The 26,326-nt window shown below is 31.3% G+C and overlaps 1 protein-coding gene across 1 annotated transcript in view; it reads right to left on the reverse strand.

Moving 5' to 3' along the window:
• Positions 1-15,963, reverse strand: part of LOC143073173 (uncharacterized) — a 43,644-nt gene extending 27,681 nt beyond the window's left edge. The window contains exons 1-5 of the mRNA XM_076248513.1: positions 15,780-15,963; positions 7,557-7,761; positions 6,293-6,384; positions 1,637-3,645; positions 656-733 (exon numbers count right to left, since the gene is read on the reverse strand). Coding sequence (XP_076104628.1) covers positions 656-733; positions 1,637-3,645; positions 6,293-6,384; positions 7,557-7,761; positions 15,780-15,822 — 2,427 coding nt within the window. The 5' untranslated portion in view covers positions 15,823-15,963. The remainder of the gene's footprint in view (positions 1-655; positions 734-1,636; positions 3,646-6,292; positions 6,385-7,556; positions 7,762-15,779) is intronic.
• Positions 15,964-26,326: the final 10,363 nt, after the last annotated feature.

The following is a 26,326-nucleotide window of genomic DNA, read 5'->3' on the forward strand; positions in this document are numbered from 1 at the left end:
CTAGAACAACAAAACTTTGATCAAAATACGAATAAGGCATTGCATAGATCCACTAATGTGTAATTTCACACTTAATACACAGTAGATTTACAGAAAGATTTTTATCAAATTTACTGGTTGAAACATTTTGCAATCCTGTCAAATCTAAAAACATTCAACAACAATAAATCAGTACGTTATATTTTATTTTATAGTTTATGTCCATTAGAGTTAGAAACACTATATGATATGTTAACTGATCGTACGATATGTTTTATTTAGCTGTGCAATAGCAAAAGTGAATTAACTATATATCTTTGACAATAACAGGCTGAGAATTAAGTGCAACTTATTTCATATAATGCACATTTATGATTTTAATGTCTATTGAAAAAGAGGGACGAAAGATACCAGAGGGACAGTCAAACTCATAAATCGAAAATAAACTAACAACGCCATGGCTAAAAATGAAAAGAACAAACAGACAAACAATAGTACACATGACACAACATAGAAAATTAAAAAAAAAAACACGAACCCAACCAAAAACTAGGGGGGATCTCAAGTGCTCCGGAAGGGTCAGCAGATCCTGCTCCACATCTGGGACCCATCGTGTTGCTTATATTACAACAAATCCGGTAAATAGTCTAAATTGAATGTTGCGATGCAATCTTACCTTTGATCCGTCAGTGTTTATCAAGTCTACCAATACACCGGTATCACTTAGACCGCCATCACTGTATCTATATTGTGTCTACAATATGAAATTTAACAGTTCATTTAACATTAATAATCAGACATATAGTTAATTCTTTCAGGGAAAAGGTGACATAATATAACCGTTTACTATATAAAGCAATGTGTAAAAGAACTGTTTTAAAACGGTTTGCTGTTTTCAAAATATAAAAATACCCGGTGTTTGAGGCACTAAATTTCAAGTTACAAGTTACATGTATATAAGGAATGTTCATATTTACTGCACAATTTCTGCATAAAGACAACCACTAATATATTTGACTCATACATTCCTGACTCGGTAAGAAACTTGACAGTTCTTATCAGTATCTGTATCTTTTCATCAGATCAGTTTCAAATTAGATGGACACAAAGATCAACAAGGCCAAAATGACTCCTCTCAACAACATTTGTGTCAAGACTATAGTACACATAGGAAGTCTAAAATAAACTTTACATAACAGTCCATTGGTATATCGTGATGTGTTACAAACAAGTTATGAAAGCTAATTTGATTGACATAGGTAAGGAAAGCTTTATGTCTAGAACACTTTCTAGAAAAAGATCTTGAATAAAACAACTAATGCAATACAATTGGTTTTGATTTGTGTAGTTTAAAAGTTGTCTTTATGATTCAATTCTCTGTTTATCATTAGATGTAGTTGTTCTGATATTTTGTTTTACCCGTGTAAATGGGTTTTTCAAGACTAGCTTCATATTTTACCTACCTCTGTGTTTATGTATATATTTCAGTTCGTCTTTTTAAAATATTTTTAATCTAGCAATCTCATTCCGAAATCTTGAAACGAATTTCAATACCAAATACGTATATGTTTTTATATAGATATACATATTCACATATGTTTCCCCTTCTCATATCAAACCGTGTATAAAATTACTGTCAAAATACTACTTAACATACCATATAAATATATCCAGTTATTGATCCAGTGGAAAATGTAGCTTTTGCTTCAAACATTTCTCCTCCAGTACTGGTGGTATCTTCTGTTATATTACCACATACCCATCTGGGAGCACCTGCTGATGATTTGTGGATAACTATAGATCTTCCTGTGATGCTTAAAGGTCCACGTATAGGAAGCATGGTTTCTGTTTCCTTCCTTAAGTAGGTTAGTTTGCTGTTGAGGAAAGTACCGTATTTTCTACTCAAATCTCCTATTTCATATTCGTCATCTGAACCTGATCCATCGATTGCTCCTGCTGTCGCATTAACACCAAAAGGATTGAAATGTCCCCCAACAGAAGCTGCAGAACATGGATTCGAACTTTCTTTTGGAACAGGATTAACATGGACATGGTATCCTCCTGCCATTGAATCTAGTCCTGTTAACTGTATGTTGACATTTGTAGTGCCATCAATTAATCCTTCTGTACCTCGTGTCATCATAAAAGATCCATCTACAGACCCATAGGATTCTGAGGCCCAAGTGCCAGTTTTAACAATAACCTTACGGTTTGGGATGGTATGAATATCAGCACATGATAACCTTCCCCCTCCCGAATCTGCTGCATGTATCACTACAGACCGACCTAAAATCTTCAGGTCCCCTGTAAGTGGTAAGTCAAAATCTGTGAAAAAATGTCTTTGAATTGATCCTGATGTAGACCGTACTGATATCTTCCCGTGTTTGCCTGACATATCACCAACCTCACATCGTAAAGGATTATTTGGGTTACATTCCGGATTATAATTTCCTGCCAAATCAACCGAATAGGGATTATAATGACCTTGAACGGAACTACAACGACCACTACTGATCAAAGCATCAGTACCGACTTTTCCCACGTGAACGTGCCATTTGTGGTCAATAGATCTACTCGAATTATTCCCATAGTCTACACACACGTAAATTATAGTGTCGGCGAGCTCTATGTCAATATCTGTTGGTTGTTTGAAAGAAATGTATCCAATGACAGGATATGTAAACGTTGTTAAACCTGTAACTGTAGTACCAACATACTCAATAGTAGCACAAACCCATCTATCACCATTACCGTAATGAACAACTATAGATCGTCCTATTACGCTATTCGTACCAAATAAAGGTAAATTATGGTCTGTATAATTCTCCATCTTATCTGTTAATCCGCTTAACAAACCGTATTTACTGCTGAGATCTCCTACTTCATACTGATCGTCTGTACCCACAGTTGCTGCAGGGTCTGAAGAAGTATCGATTCCAAATGGATTAAAATGTCCACTCACGGAATCAGCGTCACAAACTTTCTGATTGGTTGCCCACTTTTCTGGCACCGGCCATTTATGAACATGATATCCACCGGCGTTATTACTTAGTCCGGAAAGGTCAACAAAGGTCGTTGTAGTATCAAATGGTGATCTCTGTTTGAATGATATCATTCCGACTACTCCGTCTCTACTAATAGTTGCCACAGCATTTCTTGTTGTATACTGGACAATTTTTGAACACACTAGAACATCTCCACTTTTAGATTTCAAAACTAAGATTTTGCCAATGACAGAGTTACTGCCGCTCAATGGGAGGTTAATATCAACAAATGAAGTCAAAATTTCTTCACTATTTTCCCCAACAGGTAAGTAAGAATTTTTTGAAGACAGATCTCCTATAGGACAATTTCCTTGATTGTTTTGATCACATGGTGAGCTGGAACTACTTGTTGGATTATATAAAGCACCATTACTAGAACAAGTGCCAGAATATATACCCCATGCAACTGTTTCGTTTGAATTCGTGGCTGTGTTTTGTAAATGAAATGCATTTGCATATATAGAAGTTGCTGATGATGACGATGATGATACTTGTCTGAAATAAATTGTTCCTCCTACTACGGATTTAAGTTTGGCTACTCCTGTAATGTGATCTTCGTCAGCTTCTATAGTGCCACACACTCGATCACCAGTTGTCGTATCATTCATCAGCAGTGCTCTACCTGATAAATTAAATTCAACATTAATCGAATGTACTGGTAAAAAATGCTTCATTATAACTGATACAACTATCCCCCAGAATATTTTGTACTATCGAAATACCCTTTTTTGGCTTATATAAGCATTCATTATATATGTTAACAAAACTTTTAAAGACTAACCATTAACCGACTTTTGATAGCATTTATCGCATTTCAATCATGTGCATTTTTGAACAGCTCCAAACGTGCCGCTTTCACAATATCAACTAGAAAATCTATCGCGATCAACGTTCAACCAAAGTAAGAGGTGTTCGACAGACAAACCAAGTACGCTTTTATCAGATGAACGGGTGTAAAACAATATCCATCCGACTATAGCTTACGATACATTTTGTCATTAAATTGCGGAAAATTGATTTGATAATATGGGTTTGTTTTACTTATTTTTTTTACAAATAGTGTTGCTTGGTATGCTAAGGAAATATACGATGTCAAACTGAAAGTGGTCATGATTATCTCAGTTTATATGAAAAATATACAACTTAATAAAAGCTAATAAAATGTAATTATATAAGTGTTGGATGCACTTGAATAACAGTTTGAAGCTGTCATTATGAAAAGGTTATTGTGTTTGAATCATTTGTTTATCAAGCAGGTTGTTTGATCGGTCCATTACATTTGCACTCATTACATTTGATCGTAAAAATCTGATCATTTGTGCGCATTTTTTGTACAGGTAAACATAGGTAAATCGTAGTAATTTGTATAAATAAAATATAAAAATGACACACTTACTTATAGCATTATGATACCATTTATATAAGTTGAATGTCGTAAGATGACCCGAATTTTTTTACACCCTTGTCATTTGGGCTTTGGTGAGTCTCATTGGTAATCAAATTATATCTTATTCTGTGTTAATCTCATCTGAATGTTATTTGTTTTGATCACAAATCATAAAAAGTCATGTTACATGTTAATGTCATTCGGATCCCGTAGTTGGAATACAATATTTTCTTCTCCTTCTGTATACTTGGTCTTTCGCCTCAATATCAACGGATAAACATTGATCTTAAAGACAAGGCTTGTTTTCCAGGAAGGTCAAGTTTTCCGATAATAATTTCTTGTGCAATATCATGATCAATATACTATTCCGGTTAATCTTTGGTTTTAAAGGTGAGGCTTTTCCGATTGTTTCTATGTCGTCTAATGACATGATATACACGGCAAAGTTTATCTTAAACAAGGTTGTAAGAACGTTAATTACTTCCTTGTGTGTGGTCTAGTGTATTCATTTAGTGATATTGCTATTTAATGCTAAGTAAAATCACATGTTACAAGTCTAATATATTGCTTTTACTAGATGAAATTTGTCCAATAAAACGAAAGGCCTTAAGTAAATTGCTGAAAAACAAGGACGATTTCCAGAAATTTAATAAACCTTCGTATCATCTCATTCAGATAAGATGGACATTTATCACTATACCAAGCGGTACCTGTAATTAGCCCAAAATCTAGTTTACCTTTATTTAAATACATACTAGTATGTTATATATGTATTTGGTATAAAGTTCTATACTAAACTAACGGCACAGGAACGCGTTGCATAGATGTTTCTTGGTCGGAAATATGTGCCAATCACCTTCTATTTGTTCTAGGTTGTGTATAAGATCGTTTATACACAACCTAGAATGCAAATCAATTGACTGTAAATTGAACAGCTGTTAACTACTGTTGCCTTTTTACCGAAATTCAGCATAAGGCCAAAAATAATGGATGAAAGCGGCCCATTGCCATTTTAACTTTATTCAAACAAAGAGGTCTACATGTCAATCAGATTGGTTGGTTGAGTAATGCTTAACGTCTCTATGCTCTCCTTGGCATGGTAATATCGCAACGAATGTCAATCGAAGAGTAAAGTGTGTAACTTCTCATTGTATAGTCATTTATCAAACGTCAGCAGTAAATTCACTCTACAACTTCTTTAGCAAATTAAACACTGAACACAATAGCAATACGTGTGGTCATTTTCTATTCGTTTGATATGTTTGATTTTTTTTGGCCATCTGACTTCGTTTTGAGTTTTCCTTGGACTTCGGTATTTTTGTTACTCTACTGTATACTTAGAATTGGTCACACGTACTTGTCTCTGGTTTTTTTTTTTTAACCTATATACTTTTATGTAACCGTTTATGATACTCTGTCGCGAATTTTCGTTATATATTTTATTCCACAATCTTCTTTCCTATTAAAGCCAATGATGTCATAAATCTACATTAATTTATCTTCAGCAATTGTGTATAACACGCCTACCTTGGTTGTCTGGATTAATTTGTGAAAACCTTCAAAAAGGCCAATCCAAAACCGCACGCCAGAATTTCAATGTTATCTATTTGAATCACATTTTGAACAGCGGTATCCTACTGGTGCTTTTATTTCCTTTGTTCAACAAATGAGCATATTAAGGAATTTTAAGAAAATGTGTCCCCTTTTCCTATCGTTCAAAGTATAACACGTATCTTTTTTTATATATATTAAAACTCTGTGAAACATTTAATATGTTTGCTTTACTTAAATTTCTTTCAAACATGTATTTGCTTATTCATTTATATGGTAGTTTCCCCCTTCTTTTTTTAAAACCAGTCAGTTTTTACCATGACAAAAATACCTGTTAGAGAATTCAAATTGGGTAGAACTGCCGAAGTTATTGTTTCTGTTGTTGTTCCACTACTTGAAACGGTACCAGTTGACTCGATATAACTGAAAGGTAAAATGTTTGATCTTATTCAATATCTAAGATATTACAAGTAGTAGACAAGTCAAGTTTTATTGTATACGTGGTAAATATTAATAATTTTATCTGACCATAGTCCGTACAAATATCAAAATTTTGTCGATCAATAAAATGATTGACATGACTTATAACACGACTATAAATAAAAGTGTATCTTAAACAATAGACTATATGTTTGTAAGTAAAACTTTAAACTTTAAAATCACATCGTCTGGATACAATTCTTGTTTAAGAACTTTTTGGCCGAAATATCGGACACTTTGATGTCTTTTATCTAAAGACTGATTATAATTTCTGTTTACGTTTTTGTATTTAACTTTTATATTTAACGATTGTATATTAACTTTTTTCTTTCCTTCTCAATATGCTCTTGTAAATGCTTTTGTTAATATCTTGTTATTGTATTCATTTAAGTATTATATATTTGAAAAAGTCATGGTTTTGCAAGAAAGACTTAAGATGGTAAGTATCTCAATAGAATAGACTGTAAAACACATCACTCTCTGGTATCATCGTCTGATAAAATATTTACGCACTTTGCATTCGAAAGAAAGTGTCTGTAAATTGACTGTTGCACAGTGCAATACTAACCGACTAATGACAAATTGTAATAAAAACTTGTTTGAAAAATAAATCAAATTTGAAACATATTCAACAATGTTATAAATGTCATTTTGATATATTATACAATATGATATAAATCATAAATGCTGGTTGTTATCTGATAAATACATGACGTATTCTTACAACTCAAGTTTGAGAAAAACAATATCAGCAGAAACTCTCGTAAATATTTATCCAGTTTTCTCACGCAATCATTGAATTACTGACCGTAGTTTGTCACAGATTTGTTCAACTCAACGTGAACTTTTAAACTGAAAATATCATGCAATAGTATCGCTTCTTTCAATATTTTGTCTTTAACACAGCTTTAAGAATATTTAAAAATTTCATTTGAAAAAAAATTACTATACACTGAAACTTGCATGGTTACATGGCATGAACAAATGTCTATACAACCAGTAATACAGTTTCTTTTGAAATTTGATTAAATACGTCTTCTTAAAATATATTTAAATTTCAAAACGTTAACTATAGTATAGGGTTGCATCAAAGATATTTAGTGGCGACTTCTTACTTCATTCCAAGAACTGCATCAGAACACCTGACCTGTCGATCATACACCATTCGATTACTTCGGATGTTCCACGTGTTTGTATTGGCTAAGCCAGCCACATTAAAGTTCACCGTGGTGTCTCCGCCATTTTGGGTGAATGTCACGGTACCAGTGACTCCATTTAAAGCAACTTTAGCTATTAAGGTTAAACCATATCCTTCAGTTACTGAAATAAAGATAAGTGAAACTTGATTAAACCAAATAACATAGTAAATAACTATATGAATAATTTTTTCATTGATACCAGGATTATGACTATTTATTCTGAATATACTGTATCCTTATATCCAAGTATAAGTTGGTTCTTTTTTCGGCCTTTCTTATGATATCTTTTTTAAACTTACCATTCAGAATACAAGTCATTCAAATATGGATACGAGATCACTATTGGAAGAACAGTTCAAATAGATATATTTCTATAACGTTTTGTAAAAAGGGAATTGTTTCAATTAGTTTTCATCGCAATTGAATGTATGTTATTTGCATCCATTTACATTAAACAGTGAAATTTTATAGGATTTTTTTAAACCAGATTTAGTAACTGATTTTCGTAAAACAAAAAAAGCTTATAAAAAAATATGTTTCCTTTTTCCTCCGGCATAAATCATAAAGGACACTAACTAAAATATCCGATCTACATAAAACTTTGAAATAATTTTCTTGTTATTTTAAAAGCAAACTTTTCAAGATGATGTTGACAAACTTTTTCCCTTTCCTTTAAGTGACCAAGTATATGTTTTCCCATGAAAACAATTAAAATAAGATGCTTACATCTACACGTGTTGCGAAGCAACTTTGTTCGAACTTCGTGTCAACTAAGTGCAAATGATGGAGTATTTATCGTTGAATACATGTATAACCCGACAACCATTCAGTTATCTAATTTTTAGAATTTCAGTCTGCCGGGTATTTCGTTTTATTAGTTTTGAATTATTCATTTATGATTTTTACTTTTTCAAAGCGCACTTTTTATTTTTTGAGTGTAAAATAGATGATGTACAGTCAATACAGTATCTTTTCTGAATTTTAAGGATACGGATGTTGATTTTGTATTTGCAATTTCATATTGCTAGGAAATATAAATATCCCTGTTATAATGGTAAAACACATCGTCAAAAATAGTTGTCATATATAGATATATAAGAAAATATACAAAAAGACATCCGTTACACATGCTACTAAAGTTGATACCTTACTGCACTAAATTATATCGCTTACAAATCCGACATCATCTCCGATTAGCCTTTATAGACTTAAGTATTTTGTAATTTTTATCCTTAATGATAATCACATACAAAATGTACAAGCTGTGTTTGAATTATTCTGTTTGAGTAATTCACAAACACAATGAGTAAATTGAAAAAAAATTATGATTGTATTTTTACAGATTTGGTTACCTTGATTTCTAATCGGATGATGGTAAAAGTCATAACAACCTGTTATGTCCGCGCTCGGAAAAATGTATTTGTGTTCCTGGTTAAGCAAAGTTTATACAAAATATAGTTCTGTGTCTAATTTACAGAGGCGCTTGGGTATATGATACAGATATTTATTTATTTTTTTTTGTTGATAAAAAAATATTCAATTTTCTATATTTATAATACATATCTATCACTTTTGTGCATGTCTCAGCTACTTTCGAGTGATTGACACGACTGAGAGAAAATACCCAATTTTACTATCCATACTAAGATTTTCTCTGAGTTGTTTAAATCACTTGAAAGTAGCTGAGACATGCACAGAAGTAATAAATATGTATTATAAATATAGAAAATTGAATATTTTAATCAACAACAAAAAAATAAAAAAATATCTGTATCATATACCCAAGCGCCTGTGGCTTGACACGAGAAGTTTACCCTTCCGGTTTCGCTACTATTGGAGTTCATGCGTTTATGTACCTAAGTTTATATCTCATAAATATAGATCCATGAAATTTGAACTTCGGTACACTACGTTTGCTCATGACAAGTTAAAATAGTAAAGCGAATTCCTATGTTATGAAAATAAAGCATACACGAGATAAGGAGGAATTCCTGGTTGATAACAAATAAACTACACGTGAGATCATCTTTGACATATATATTCCGTACCGGTCTATATTTCTGTGTCATTTGACCTCTGATGGAGAGTTGTCTCATTGACAATAATACCAAATCTTACACAAATGGAAGTTTTAACGACCTTGACTGGCTATACAGCCCTGCACGGTCGGTGCTACCACATCTTCTTCTTTTTTTTTTTTATATATATATATATACCTTACATACTAGACGATGTACACGATGACGTATAAGGATAGCATCAGCAAATGACAGAGACAACTAGAGATACAAGACAATTAAGGGGCATGATTTCATTTACCTTTACGTCTTTGAAAAAAGTGTTGAATGTTTGAAGTTATGAATGAGACGGTTAAAATGAACTTCTCTTTGAATAAAATCTAGACCGAGAAGTAACAATACGGCTAACGTTCAATCGAAGAAATGGAAATGAAAATAACTTTTTTTCAGTGCAATGTATTAATATATAAATCAGTGCAATGACATATAAGCTTAGTATAAAATGTTTTGTCAGTTATAATTCCATATCCTCGTATTTATCTATCTTAATCTGGCTAAATACATACATTGTCGTCATTAAAAAAGTTTAATGTACTCCGTCTGGCACACGTTTATTTCACGTCAGTATTAGGCGGTAAGAGATCAACTTTGACTAAGAAAAATTAAATAAAAGTAGAATACGAGTTTAAAAAATAAATCTCAGACACCATTTGCCAAGATTTATTCTCCCAGTTCTGAAACCGCAGGCGTGAATTCAGAAGAAAAATCATGTTAATAGACGACGTCTACTATAAATTTAAATTTCAGAGTAACATTTTTAAGCGGGAAAATTGTTGAACTTGATGCATCCTGGCTACAGATTATGTAATCGAAATATTATTTCAGACCTTTATTTTGTAACGTTTTAAAACAAAAAAAAGTCATTCAACAGTGAAATTGTGAGTCATGTAGCCATAAACAGCAAATTAAATAAGTCGTTACTAAATACTGTCTAGATGCCAGACGTACAAAGTTAATATCGAATACTTTTTAAGCACCCCCTTCCCCTTTTCCAGTAAAAAATAAGAATTATATATTTATTGGTATATAAAAAATAAAATAACAAAATAACAAAACAAATTAATACCAAAAATATAAACAACCACTTAATATTTAATAGTAACTTTCGAAAAACTTTCGAATATTAGTTTTCTCTACGAATGAACGAAGCAGGAAAATATAACTCTACAAAACAAATCATGTCTTTCAAAAGTTGAAGTATTTAACTTGACATTTCAAGTGAAGTGTAAACGAAAGAACAATTGCAAAGTGTTTATTCAGTAATAAGCTAAAAATCGTATACATATTGAAGTGTAAAGAAATTATTACTGGGTCATTTAAAAAGATGACATAGATGTATAGTTCATTCATATCAAATTTAAGGTGCACTAACACTAAGGAAATCAAACACAATGTATTATAATGAATATAATTTCAGTTTTGACAACATAATACGGTATTGGTTTTGCTCATTGTTAAAGGCTGTACGGATAATTGATCTCTGGTGGAGAGTTATCTCATTGGCAATCATACTACATATTCTTACTATTAAATAATATTCAGTTCATAAAACGAAGGAATTTACCAGGATACATCAACGAAACTTTATATGCGTCAGATAGCGAACCGTTGTTTACAAACAGATTATAAGTTAAATGTCCTATACACAATAGACAACGAATTTCTGGTTTTCGGGGATATGAGATATCTTACATGTTTCGGCATATAGGCCTATGTATAATCAAGTGGACTTCCCCTAAATAAGTCTCAAACATTCATATTCGACATTATTTAGACAATTAATTTTCGTTGGACATTTACGAGTTACATGTAAATACTATTTTATTAATGTTGCATTGATTTTCAAAAATCTTAGCTCTCCTTTTAACTACACTGCATCCACATCATTCAAATTAAGCAGAGAGAACACAAAATGGCAACTATTACGTTAAATCTGCTCCTATTATATAAATGGTCCTATAATATAAGACTTCGAAACTCTTATATTATAGGACTACTATCAATAGTCAATTGAACAAACTAATGGAGTATATTTTACAACGTCTAATCTTGCCGTGCACAATTGTTATACAAAATTATACAGCCAGTACTTGCGTACAAGAAAGATACAAAATCGAACTGTATTTCTTCGCACAGTCTTCATTATACTTCCCATGGTCAATGAACAAGCACAATAAAACATTTAAGGCGCTATGACCTTGCAATTCAAATCACAACCTAACGTTATAAATTCATTCTATTGTCTGTTTTGTTAATGATAGGTTTGGGTTTTTTTAAGAAGGAAAAATTGGACTTTAACATTTCTACATCAAGTGTAAACATTCATAACTAGGTAAACTTTCATGGAATCGTTATTATATAGTACCCTTATACATCTCTATGTTTTTTAATCAAATGACTTTTGGGGAATAAAAGCAAATACATATTGGTTGTCTCAAATATGAAAATCAATAGATATAGCTTTTCAATCATGATGGTATGCAAGATAAGTATTAAGTAAAGGAATGTATATGAAAGTTAAAGGAAGTCGAGCCGGATGTACATTTATAGAAAATTATCTCCCGATCTAATGGGCCGAGTTCACTTGAAACTCTCGAGTTAACTTTACTTACTCGGTTTTCAACAATACGATTTTACTTGAACCACTCGAGTTAACCCCTCGTACTCTGGTTCCAACTCTCACCGAGCCAGGGTTAAACTCGAGAAACTCTTGAATGACGTCAAACCAATGAGAATATTTTATTTCTTATGCTTGGTCAGGGCCTAACCCTAGCGTTACTTAGCGTTGTTCCGAATATCAATTCAAGTGCGTTCACGTGATAATCTATTAACTCTGAGGTCGATTGTAGAGTTTCAAGTAAACTCAGTCTTGTAAAGTTGAAGAGTAAGATTTAATTTCTGTCACTACCGTATTTTACCTTGATCTTTAAAGACGAGTTTAAAAATGCTTACTGGTAACAAAAAGAGCTAGTGAACCCAAAAGTACCGACTAGAGCTGTCGATAATTACCAATCAATACTACGTTTGTTTTTTATTTCTTGACAAGTAGATTTATTGTTGCTCAAGATAAAGCGATACAAGAAACATTCATAACCAGGACGAGAGCACTCAAATGAGACATCAATATACTCTTTTAACCATTTTATTGAATCTTCATTTTTAATGCAATAACTGCCTGTATAAAAAGAACATGCACCTTTTATCCTACAATGAAACATTATGACTCCGAACCACATCGGACGGCTTTGCTTTTACTCTTAACTGAGATATTTGGCAAACATCAATGTTAAAATTCTTTAGTTTGAACATTCGAGTGGCAAACACGTGAATACCGAGGCAGTTGTGCATGCCTGTGAAAATGTTATACATTTAGTCCTCATAAAACTAGTCATGTTTTACAATAAGACACCTGTATGTTGTAACACGACTACACTCATGAAATAGTAAAATATCAAACATGAGAATAATTCAAATATAAAAGTAGAATATAGGAACACATCTTTAGAGATATGGCATGATTGTGAATGAGACGACTACCCCAGAGATTAAAGGAAGAGGACATATGGATTAATAGGTCACATTATGCGCCTTTCCACATAGTGCAAACCCACACGTAAAGTAATCTTGAAAGGCCCTGTCATGACACAATGTTAAACTTTGAATGAAAGAAAACAAACGGACTGATTGATGTTAAAAGTAATAAACGAAAAAAAAAAAAAAAAACACCAACAGAAAGCAACCAACAACAACCACTGAATTTGGACAGCCATCTAAGGAATGTTGCAGAGTTGTACATGTTTGTGAGCGCTCAACCCTCCCAACCATTGACAGTGGTGTAAAAGCACAATATAAGAACAAATTATAAAATAAGTTGAAAAATGCATTGACGAAATATGCGCATGATCATATCCTACACACTAATTTGAGTGATGTTGATCTTTAATACTAGGTAAATTTCAGAAAAATAATTTAATTTGTTGAGATCAATACAAACAACTTTTGGATAGCAATTTCTACAAAAAGAAGTGAGTTGCTACATTGATCCAAATGGGGTGACTGATCCAAACATACATTAGCTTTGACTGTGGACTACGAATACTGTGATTTAACAGCACAACATAAGGACATACTGTAAATAATCATTTGGAAAAGGCTTTACTCGTCAAATTGGCACTATAAGCACATAAAACGTTTTTGTAGGGGTCACAAGTTCTCTTTTGGGGCTGTAAACTATAGAAGTTAGACCCTTTAATTAGTCAGGAACAAATACTGTGATACTACTTCCAGTGTAAACAGGCTCAACCTCTGGATTGTGGGCTGAACTATTGAATTAAAGGTTTATAGATATAAGAAGATGTGGTAAGAGTGCCAATGAGACAACTCTCCATCCAAGTCATAATTTGTAAATGTAAACACTTATAGCACTAAATTGAATAATTGCCATAAATATACTAAAGTAATATGTATTTGCTATTTATCATAAATTCCTAGTTTACTATCCAAAACGGTCACTTATAATATATATACTTCAATCACTTGATAATTATGTACTTCAATCACTTGATATACAAAATTTAGATACAAGGCTCAATAAATTAATTAAATTTGTAAAATGTAAACTTTTTAATAGTTTTAAAACATTTTGGTTGGTCAAAAGGTCTGAAACCTTATCACAAGGTAATAGTAAATTAGAAAATTATTTCAACCTCAAGACTGACTTTGTAAAGGAGGCTTATCTATCAATTAAAGATTTTAGTATAAGAAGAGCTATATGTAAAATGAGAATAAGTGCTCATGATCTTAGAATTGAGAAAGATAGATATAGTAAAAAATATATAGAGAGAACTCAACGTCTATGTCATCACTGCTTATCACATGGATCAAATTCTATTGAAGATGAGACCCATTTTACAGTAAATTGTCCATTATATAATGTACAGAGGAAATTATTATTTGATAAAGTTATCACTTTTTGTACTAATTTTAAAGAACTACCTTATGATAAGAAATATTTCTGGCTGTTCACAAATGAGCATTTACCTACTCTCATGTGCCTAGGAAATTACATTATTAAAGGTTTAGAAATAAGATCCAGATGTAAACAAAATATATGAAATAATATAATATTTTATTGTTATAACATTTTAATATAATAGTTATATAAAACACATGTTATGTTAGGCTGTCCTGTCCATAACGTTATAGTATGGTATTTGTTTTCTGTTTTGCTTTTTCCAATCATATTGTGTTGTAAAATGATGCCCTTTATGGGTTCTTGATTAGATTAATAAAATCTTATCTTATAAAGGATGATTATGAATCGATATTATTTCTAGTATATTTATGTTAATACAAAACAAAATACGAGAGTGATTTGAAATTAAACGAAAACAAAAAAAATAACAGATTATGTAAAAGGGGCTAAACAAATTGTCCTAGCTGCTTTTATGTGAATTACTTGCAATATTGCACTGAATGACCATGATAATTTTGCCTGTAATATTTTGCACAAAAATGATGTTGTTAAATTGTTCAATGAAAAGGTATAATTGTCTATATTCGTTTGCAAGATGATATTTATTGTTCTTCACAAACCCACAGAAACAAATATCCAACATGTTATATCTGAGGTATTATCTGAGGTCATGTTTGTTTTCTACTCAATATCACATGGTTCACCTCTCTTATACAATACCACCCCCATGTGTCATGCATTTATTACTTATTAATATCAAACACTAAATAATTATGTACTAATCTGCTTTCGGCCAAATGGCATGTACAAATATGTCATCGTCCTTATTTTTTGTATGTTTCCGTTTCGTTTTTTTTTTTTTATTATCAATTATCTGAGATGTTTTATTGGACTAGTTACAAACTTCTTTGAAGTCTTATTATCCGTATTTATATATAATATTGTTATCAGACCACAAGAAGGGGAAGAGAATACTTGGTGTCCTATTTGTACCTATTAACGCTTAGATAACAATGAATAAACTTTGAGCAAAGTGTATGTTATCATGTAGATTTCATAACTGTTAAACTACAGGTAAACACTTACCGAAGTAAACAAAGCAGAGTAAAACACTGATTAAATCCATCATCTATTTGTCATAGGTACTATTCAATGTACCGTCGAAAATGCCGATTTAAAATCACACTAAACACTCACATACTGCAATAAATTTATATAAACTTGTTAAAGGTACGGAGGTTAATGGCAAAAATACTGATCAATTATTTGAGTGGTCATGTGACTTTCTGACAGTTGACAACTTTATGTACATATTCATGAATAAGGATTTGTTGAATGAATTAATCAACGCAAGCAAACATTAATACAGGATATATCTAAATCCATTTGTAAAATTTTAAATCTTAAACGGAAAGAAATAAACAAAATATAATAAAGAAGCTGCAAATAGTCTATTATGAGGGAAAGGTTTTGTATAGAAAGTCCCTGTTATAGGGTATTAAAGTTTAAGATGTAGTCCAAGAGCTATTAGTTTAATAATGCCTTTAAAGTTTAAGGGTATTAAGATGGAATATCAAACTTTATAAGAAACTTTCTCTTTTTACTTTTCTTTCATATTTATATAAAATCATGATTCTATATATTCAATTAACTGTTTAAATAAATCATGAAAGAAACAAGTTTTTTTTCTGTGATTATTTTAGATTTCTTTAATTTAGGTGTTATATCATGGTAGCAAAAAAAGGTCGAAAACAATAATTCCTTGACTTTTGCAGTTGTAGGAAATTAATCCTCCATTTCATTGCAGTAAAAAAAAAATCAGTAATAAACATATATATTTTAGGTTGTTTTAAAGTATATTTATTTTTTTCCATTTGGTGTTTCTACAGAGTATTTTAGAAACGCGAGGTTACATTGTTACTAAAACTTGAATACAAGAGAAAGAGATAAAACAGTTGTAAACTTTTGAATAAAAAATAATAATTATTGAAGAATAAAAATAAACAACATCAATTTATTGAATAGGTAAGTTCTGGTCAAGGTTTAGTTTGGACAGCCTTCTAATTCAATTTCATTATTTTATTGGTCACGCAAGCACAGGTATAGGTTAGTCTATAAAAAGTTATATACTATGAATTTAGAGCGAGGGGCAATGCCCCGAGCTCTAATAATTTATATTGGATAAAAATGTCAGTTTCAAAGTAGAACTCACTACTTATCACTTTTCTAGAAATACCAGAAAACAGGTAAAGAAATCAACATTTTAACATTTTTTTTTATTTTAATATGCGTTAGTTTGTCGTTAAAACTTCGATCAACGTAGTCTTAAATTTGTTAATGATTGACAACATATTTGTTACGTTTGGAGGACGTGTTTTTCAACAGACTGTCGGAATTCCAATGGAAACCATTTATGACCCTCTTCTTGCCTACTTGTTTCTTTATTATCATTAGACTGACTTCATACAGGAACTTCCAAGAAGAAAGATAAGAAGTTAGCAATATCCTTTTACTTTTCGTTCTGCTATATAGATGATGTTCTCTCACTAAATAATACAAAATTTGTTGACCATGTTGAACGAATCTATCCCATCGAACTGGAGATAAAGGATACTACAGATACAGCTAAGTCTGCCTCATATCTCGACTTACATCTAGAAATTAACAATGAGAGTTAGTTGAAAACAAATCTTTACGACAAAAGAAATGATTACAGCTTCCCAATCGCGAACTTGTTATTTCTATGTAGCAACATTCCAGCAGCGCCTGCATACGGAGTATATATCTCCCAATTGATACGATATTCTCGGGCTTGTATTTCCTATCATGATTTCCTTGATAGAGGATTGCTACTCACAAGGAAGCTATTAAACCAAGAGTTCCAAATGGTGAAGTTGAAATCATCCCTTTGTAAATTTTACGGGCGCCATCACGAGTTGGTTGACCGTTATGGAAAAACCGTTTCACAGATGATATCGGATATGTTTCTTATGTCGTAACTTCAATACCCTTTTCTTTTTCACGAATGTGACGTACCGAATTAGACTATTTACCGGATTTGTAATAACATGGCAACACGACGGGTACCACATGTGGAGCAGGATCTGCTTACCCTTCTGGAGCACCTGAGATCACCCTAAGTTTTTGGTGGGATTCGTGTTGCTTAGTCTTTAGTTTTCTATGTTGCGTCTTCTGTACTTTTATTTGCCTGTTTGTCTTTCTATTTTTAGCCATGGCGTTGTCAGTTTATTTTCTATCTATGAGTTTGATTCTCCCTCTGGTATCTTTCGTCCCTCTTTTAATGAACATTGTGTTTCGTCGTTTGTTCATTTAAAAAAAAAAAAAAAAATGTCATGTGAAATTTAGTCTATAGTACTGGACAGGATTAAACTTTACTCATGCCAAATACTTCTTTATTTGAAACAAAGATGGATTCTGCACAATTTTTTGAAAAGGGCAAATTTTAACAAAGAATAATAGGGGAAAATCAATGGTGGTATTACAGCTTATGATTGTATGACTTGTCGTGAGCTTAGATATATAAACCCATAGATGTGGGTGTATACATTTATTTCGTGAGTATTACTTTCACTCCATAAAACATATTGAAATTGAGGGAAAAAATAGTAAGTAAAAAAATATTTCAACAATTGAAACAGAAATTGAACAATGTCATTGTTTAATGCATCATATAACGATGAAGATAGTTTTACCATAGATGTGGGTTTATACATATTGTGTCACACAATATAATTGTTTAAGGTGTTTGATCTTTATCTAAAAAAACTAAACTGTAACCAAATAATACAACATACTTAAGAGAGACGTTCTTTCATACATCCTTTTATAGAAAGTACACAGTAGATCGAATTTGAAAACCATAATACAGTAACAAATCCTAACAGCTGGGATGTAAAAGCACAACTATCAAAATTATTCTCATCACATTTTCACTCCGTCTTCAATTGTTTTACTGACACTTGTCGTTGTAAAATACTGCAACTATAATTATTATATACTTTTTTATTTGGGAAATTTTAAATGAACTAAGAGTCAGATGTCAAAATAGGTAACAGCAGAAGCTTAAACAAAATGACAATGATAATTAACAAAGTATGAATTAAATATTGATACTGAACATGTATTATAGAAATCTCTTTTTATATTTCATCAGTTATAATTAAAAAAAGGTTGAGATTCTATTTTGAAAATTTGTTAACGAGTCAAGTTGGTTCATGACAATAATTCATTTAACATGTCCATAATTTTGCCATGTATCTTCTTTGTTGCAATTATAACTGAAAAGATTTTTTGAGATGAGCCTAAGTTCCGCCTGGTTGGCCCAGCTCTACCATTTAAACATTTCAATCTATTTCTGATAGCCCGTGAAATTACTAGTAATCAAAATTCTAATAATTTTAGTAATAATGAAAAATTCGATTTACCTTTTCTCTTTTAAAGTCAAATTTACTTCTCTTATGTCAAATGACAACCCTCTTTTAGCCAACTCTTTATATTTTACGTTTTATAGTAGAAACTATTGTGTAAAGTATGTTCTTTATTAAAAAAGCTTCTTTTATGAATGTTTAAAATAAGTATCTAATTAAAAGTGTTTTAAAAGTCTGTTTTGGCTGAATACCAAATATCTTAACTTTGATTAAAATTTATATTGTATTTGCATACTTATACAAATGACGTAAACGATGTATGACATTGTTTTATATTAGTATGCGATACTATAATAAAATATCATTTTTGGGCTCATTGAATTTGCGCCAATTCTTACAAAATCCAACCTTTCATTTGCGCTACGAGGAACTGTTTAAATTTCATTTGCGTCAAAAAATGGAAACTACATTTGCGCCAGTAACATACAACGCAAAATCTTAAAATATTCATTGCTTCACTCATGATAAGATTTTTTTAGAGTGTTAGACTGGATAACTAAGGATGTGCATACTCATTTGTAATATAAACCTGATAATCATTTTTAAAAACTAAATTACGTTCACATATTTTAGGGTTTAAGATTGATGTTTTCATTCTGAGACAAACAGGTCGTTAGAATGTTCATGTCTGTTTGTAACCGACTATACGGTATTCGTTTTTTCTTATTTTTGAAGGCCACAAGGTTGCTTATAAATGCTTTCAACCACTTAATTTGAACTTCGGTTTTAACATAATTATGAAAAGTCTTTCAGTCAGAACGTATCAGTGTATCGTGCTTTCATTATGGTTACGGTGACTGATCTCGGTTTTTAAGGAATTTGTTTTATCATGCAATTAAGAACTATGTTAGTATTAATAGGCTCTTTTGAATAAAACTCTTATATATTATTTATCTGTATTATTTGCACAAATTAATTGTTTTATTTTGGCACAAATGAATAATGGTTTATGGCGCAAACGAAAAATTATTTTGGCGCAAACGAAAAATTAACAAAAAATTATTTTGGCGCAAACGAAAAATTAACGAAAATTTATTTTGGCGCAAACGAAATGGCAATTGGCGCAAGAGCAAAGCACCGCTGTTTTCTGTCTGAAACATCCGACAGAGTCGGTATATGGTTTTCGAGGGTAATCCCTCCCATCCCCCCAAAAAATTAAGATCCCTCAAATCAAATGTTTTTATCTGTAAATCATTTTTGAATTTAATTTTGAGAAGCAGTTCAGGCGGCAGTTCATATCCATATTCATTACATAAAAGACTTAGGCCCGTATACATTTTAATCGAAGTCTTTCAAGTCATGTCAAGGTTTTTTAAACATGTGTTTACACTAAACTTGTTTAACACAGATTTTAATTGAAAACGTTGATCGTGTATGTTTTACTGATGGAAACCAACCCCCAAAATCATTCGGATGAGAAAAAAAATAATTAGATAGGAGGTGAACAACGTCATTATAATATTGAAGATTTCCTAAAATTTCCATTTGAATCTAGTGTCTTACTGCTCAATGTGAAAATGAGGATATGTCAATAAGTAACTGTGATTCGTCCGTCATGCCAACTCGCCACAGTTCATTCAATTCTAAGTTAAAAAAAAATGTATATTAAAAAAAACATTAAGATGCGCATGAGTTCTCAAACGATATGCACATATATATTTGACATCAATTAACTAAGATAATTGAAACAATTACAGATATTTTTACTTAAATCCTTCTTATTTAACAATAAACCCACATCGTAAATTACACATTTTTATATCTATATACAAAGTCTATAAAGTTCATTATCGTCAATTACATGAATCCTTTAATTCATTTTGTAAAGTTTTATTTGAGTACTCGTTACTTCATTGAATAATAGCTTACTAGTCTGTTCGCCTTAAATATCTGGTCACCAAAGCTGACACCCAAACATACAGTGTCTGAACTTATTTGAAGGCACATTGAGAAGAATTGATTTTCATGTAAATATTTACGAACTATAACACTTCTCTGAAAAATCAACAACTCATCTCACTTGCAGACACAGGCGATTTGCACCAAGAGATTTGTTTTTATTTTTATATAGAAATATGCAAATAATTGTTTAAAACCGCATGTTGACCTTGAGCTTCCTTTTGATATATCTTATCCGTTGATTGTTTCCTCATTGGCGTTTACTCCAAAAATTATATCATATCGTCAAGCAAAAGGTAATTTTTTTAAAGTAAACTTATCAAAAATCAAATCAGTTGTCTACTTATTAAAGGGTTTATTAATAATGAATAAAAGATCAGAAAAAAAAATCAAATGTATACACAAGCGAAGACATAAGATGAGGTCGGTATGCTATATCATTACACAGGAAAATTTCACTCACATCAATTTCACGTGAATTTAAATTCATGTGAATCTCACGTGAAATTCACATCAATTTCACCTCAAACGAGCTTACACGTGAAACTCATGTGAAATCAGTTTTTGTGAGTTTCACGTGAATCTCATGTGAAACTCATGTGAATTTCACATGAAAATCACGTAAAAATTTTTCATGTGAAATTCACATGATTTTTTTAAATAGAGTATTTCAAATTAAATTAAAATCATGTAAATATCATTTTTTTTTGGAAATTTCACGTGAAATTCATGTGGAAAAACTCACATCAGATTCGTGTGAATCTCAATTCACGTGAAATTCACATGAAAATTTCCACGTCAGTTTCATGACTTTTGTATAAGCTCGTTTGAGGTGAATCTCACGTAAACTTTTTCATGTGAATTTCACGTGAGATTCATGTGAAAATCATGTGAGCAAATTTTACCTGTGTAGAGTGTTGGACGGTAATTGATATCTTAAGTGACGGATCCAGAAATGTTCACAAGGGGTGCACACTGACTGTCATAAGAAGGGGTCGCTGCAGTCATGCTTCAGTGAGTCCGTATATCATAAACAAAAGTTTCCCCCACCCTGGATCCACCTTTGTAATCTACAATTAATAAGATATTATAATAAGTACTTTGAACTTACTTTTAGTAAATTCTTAGCTAGGATTATCCTTTAACGTTTTTCAAATTTTATGGATACATTAATATATGGATAGTAAATCATTTTTTTTTTTTATTTATAAGAATTGAAAATAAAGTTTTTCATGATCTTTTTTCTCTCTGTTTGTTAATTTCCCGAGAAAACTAGTCGAGATATTTGTGAACATGAATTGTTTCTGTTTGTTTGTTTCCTTGGGAAGCTAGTCAGAAAGGGGTAATATGTTAATAACTTTTAGGAATTTTGGTGCACATGGCTCTTCAACTTCGTTCTTTATTTGGCTTTTCTTTTCTTTTTTTATTCTAGCGTCACTGATGAGTCTTTGGAAGACGACACTCTTTTGTAAATTTTTCCCATTAGTTTCAAAGGAGAAGATTGGTTATAAAGTTTATGATTGAGTTTCGTGAACCTTATCAAAATCTATGGGATAATCCTAATGCTCTAGACTGAGGGCAACATGGATTTAATAGTGTATTAGTGTACAGATATATGTTACTGTGACAAGAGGAACATATTTGTGAACATCTGTGACACGCATATATTTTATGAAAATAATATAATTATGATGGCGACAGTGAAGCTTTCAACTTTAACTAGACCATGAACGAACGGACGACAGTATACTATAACAGTTGTTAAGATTATCTTGACCATTTGAAAGAAATTTAAGTATTTATGTCAACATGTTTTTGTGTGAAGTCAACAATTACAATATGGATATATTTATTCGCCTTCTAATGTGAGGACTTATAATAATATTTATTAAGTTTCAATCTTGTCTCGGGTTGTCATCTCGAATAAATATTTAAATGACCGTTTATGTAATGAACAGAACTGACATACGTACGGTGACCTATGGACGTTTTGGTAGTTATCTTCTACATCATTGTGTCTCTGGTAGAGAGTCAGGGTTATCTCATAGACAACCAGATGCTCCACAGTGCGCAGCTTTATACGACCACAGAGGTCGAACCCTGAACAGTTGGGGCAAGTATGGACACAACATTCAAGCTTGATACAGCTCTGAATTTGAATTGTGATTAAATAGTTGACACAGCGAAGGTTTTTGACACAGAATGAATGTGATCTAATGAACTTTAAAAAAAAATGTTTCTTTTGAGCAATACACTATGCTGTTGAATATTAACCCCCCCCCCCCCCCCAATTTGTTTTCACATCCCCTGTTTCCTTATTCCAAAAATAATCTCAATTCAAATTTCTAATGGAGTTGGGAACAATATTACAACTACTTATTTAAATATATCATAAAATATTAAAATATAAAATGAAATATAGTCATAGTTTAAATTAATATTAACAGTAACTTCTAACCAGATGATCCGCAGGGCGCAGCTTTATACGACCGCAGAGGTTGAACCCTGAACGGTTGGGGCAAGTATGGACACAACATTCAAGCTGGATTCAGCTTTAAATTTGGATTGTGATTAAATAGTTGACACAGCATAGGTTTCTGACACAGAATGAATGTGGTCTAATGAACTTAAAATTTTTGTTTTTTCCTTTGAGCAATTCACTATGCTGTTGAATAAGATAAGATAAGATAAGATAAGATAAGAATTTTATTAATCTAATCAAGAACCCATAAAGGGCATCATTTTACAACACAATATGATTGGAAAAAGCAAAACAGAAAACTAATACATACTTTAACGTTATGAACAGGATCAGAGCCTAACACAACATGTGTTTTATATAACTATTATATTAAATCTTATAACAATAAAATACTAAATTACTTCATATATTTTGTTTACATCTGGATCTTATTTCTAACCCTTTAATAATGTAATTTCCTAGGCACATGAGAGTTGGTAAATGCTCATTTGTGAACAGCCAGAAATATTTCTTATCATTAGGTAGTTCTTTAAAATTAGTACAAAAAGTTGTAGCTTTATCATATAATAATTTCCTCTGTTCATCATATAATGGACAATTTACTGTAAAATGGGTCTCATCTTCAATAGAATTTGATCCATGTGATAAGCAATGATGACATAGACGTTGAGTTCTCTCTATGTATTTTTTATTATATCTATCTTTCTCAATTTTAAGATCATGAGCACTTATTCTCATTTTACATATAGCTCTTCTTATACTAAAATCTTTAATTGATAAATAGGCCTCCTTTACAAAGTCAGTCTTGAGGTTGAAATAATTCTCTAATTTGCTATTACCTTGTGATAAGGTTTCAGATCTTTTGACCAACCAAAATGTTTTGAAACTATTACAAAGTTTACATTTTACAAATTTAATTAATTTATTGAGCTTTGTATCTAAATTTTGTATATCAAGTGATTGAAGTACATATTTCATAGATGAATACCAACAATTAATGTTTTCTGCATCTAAAATTTTATTACAAACATAAGCATCGTAAAGTAACCCTGTGTCCAACTTGTTAAGCCTGTGTACATATTTTACCATAGATATAATGACAGAAAAATAAAGAGGAAATCTTGCAACCTCTGATAACACTGCTAAATTTGAGGCTTTCTTATTTACACCAAGAATATACTTTAAATATCTGAAATGTGATTTTTCCAAATAATCATTTATGTAGATTAATTCAAATAGATAATCATTTTTTTTCTTGCAAGCAGCAGAGTTAATTTTAAATGAACCCCAAATTTCACTACAATATAATAAAATTGGTTTTATTGTGTGATCATATAAATGAATTGCAGTATCAATACTTGGATTACAAGCTGACATGGATTTTTGTAATTTAAATTTTGCCTTTAAGGATTTTTTGAATAGCTCTTCTTTCCCCTGTTGAAAAAGACCACTAGAAGTAAAGACTATCCCTAAATATTTACATTTATTAACACATTCTATAGCCTCTTTATCTAAATAAAATGATTCCTTTAAAAATTTTCCAGGCTTGTTAAAAATTAAAACTTTTGTTTTGGACAAGTTTACATCTAGACACCAGTCAATACAATAAGTATGCAATATATCAAGTCGGTTTTGAAGACCTTTTTTAGTGTTTGATAATACAATAATGTCATCAGCGTACATAAGACAATCAATTCTACGCCCATTGATATCAACAGCATCTGGACTTGGCTCAAATTTTGGAGGCAGATCGTTAATGAAAAGCTTAAATAAGTTTGGACTTAGAACATCCCCTTGTCTTACCCCAACTAGTGAACTGAAAGATGGTGTTAATACATTGCCCACTTTCACAGACATTTCATTCTTGCTGTACATATCTTTTAAAATAGTATAAAATTTTCCAGATATGTTATTTTCCAATAATTTATATTTAATACCACAGTGTATGACCCTGTCGAAAGCTTTTTTAAAGTCCACAAAGCAAGCATAGATTTTCCCCCCTTTTTTGTTAGTATATTTATCTAATATGGTTTTTAAAACAAAGATATGATCAGATGTTCTACTCTTTTTTGAAAAACCAATCTGACATGGATGAATTATATTATTTTTATCAAGATGAATGTCAAGTCTTTTATTAAGAATACTGTTAAATAATTTTCCAATGCATGAATTTATTGCTATGCCTCTGTAATTTTCAGGTTTACTAGGACTCCCTGCTTTAAAAATTGGACATAAATAAGATAATGCCCATTTGTGAGGGTATTTTCCAGAGCAGAATACTAAATTAAAAAGTTTCTGCAAAACAGGTGCAAATATACTTCCCCCAGCTTTTAATATCTCATTTGGAATACCATCCAATCCTGCAGCTTTATTATTCTTTAGTTTATTTATAGCATCTAAAATTTCTTTTAGGGTTATTTTGTAATCTAGTTCACAGAAAGTTGAATTTTTTTCTAAATTTTTTACTTTTTTACTAATTTCCTCTAAATATTAATCCTCTCAAAAAAATGTTTGAAGAAATTTTCTTTTTATTTATGAAATCTGAAATGAGAAAAATTTAACCCCCTCCCCCTCCCTATTTTTTTTTCACATCCCCTTTCCCTTTTTCCAAAACTGATCTCAACTCAAATTTCTAATGGAGTTTGCAACAATAACTACTCATTTAAATACATCATAAAATATTAAAATGTAACAAAAAGTGCTTGTTATCACTGAATGGTAAAGATTGTTTTAATTTATCAGTTGGTAGTAAAAGTGAATATACATTGTATATTGTATAAAACAATGATTTAAGTTGATTCAAC

The sequence above is a fragment of the Mytilus galloprovincialis genome, chromosome 4 (assembly GCF_965363235.1).
Source record: "Mytilus galloprovincialis chromosome 4, xbMytGall1.hap1.1, whole genome shotgun sequence".
Lineage (NCBI taxonomy): Eukaryota > Metazoa > Mollusca > Bivalvia > Mytilida > Mytilidae > Mytilus > Mytilus galloprovincialis.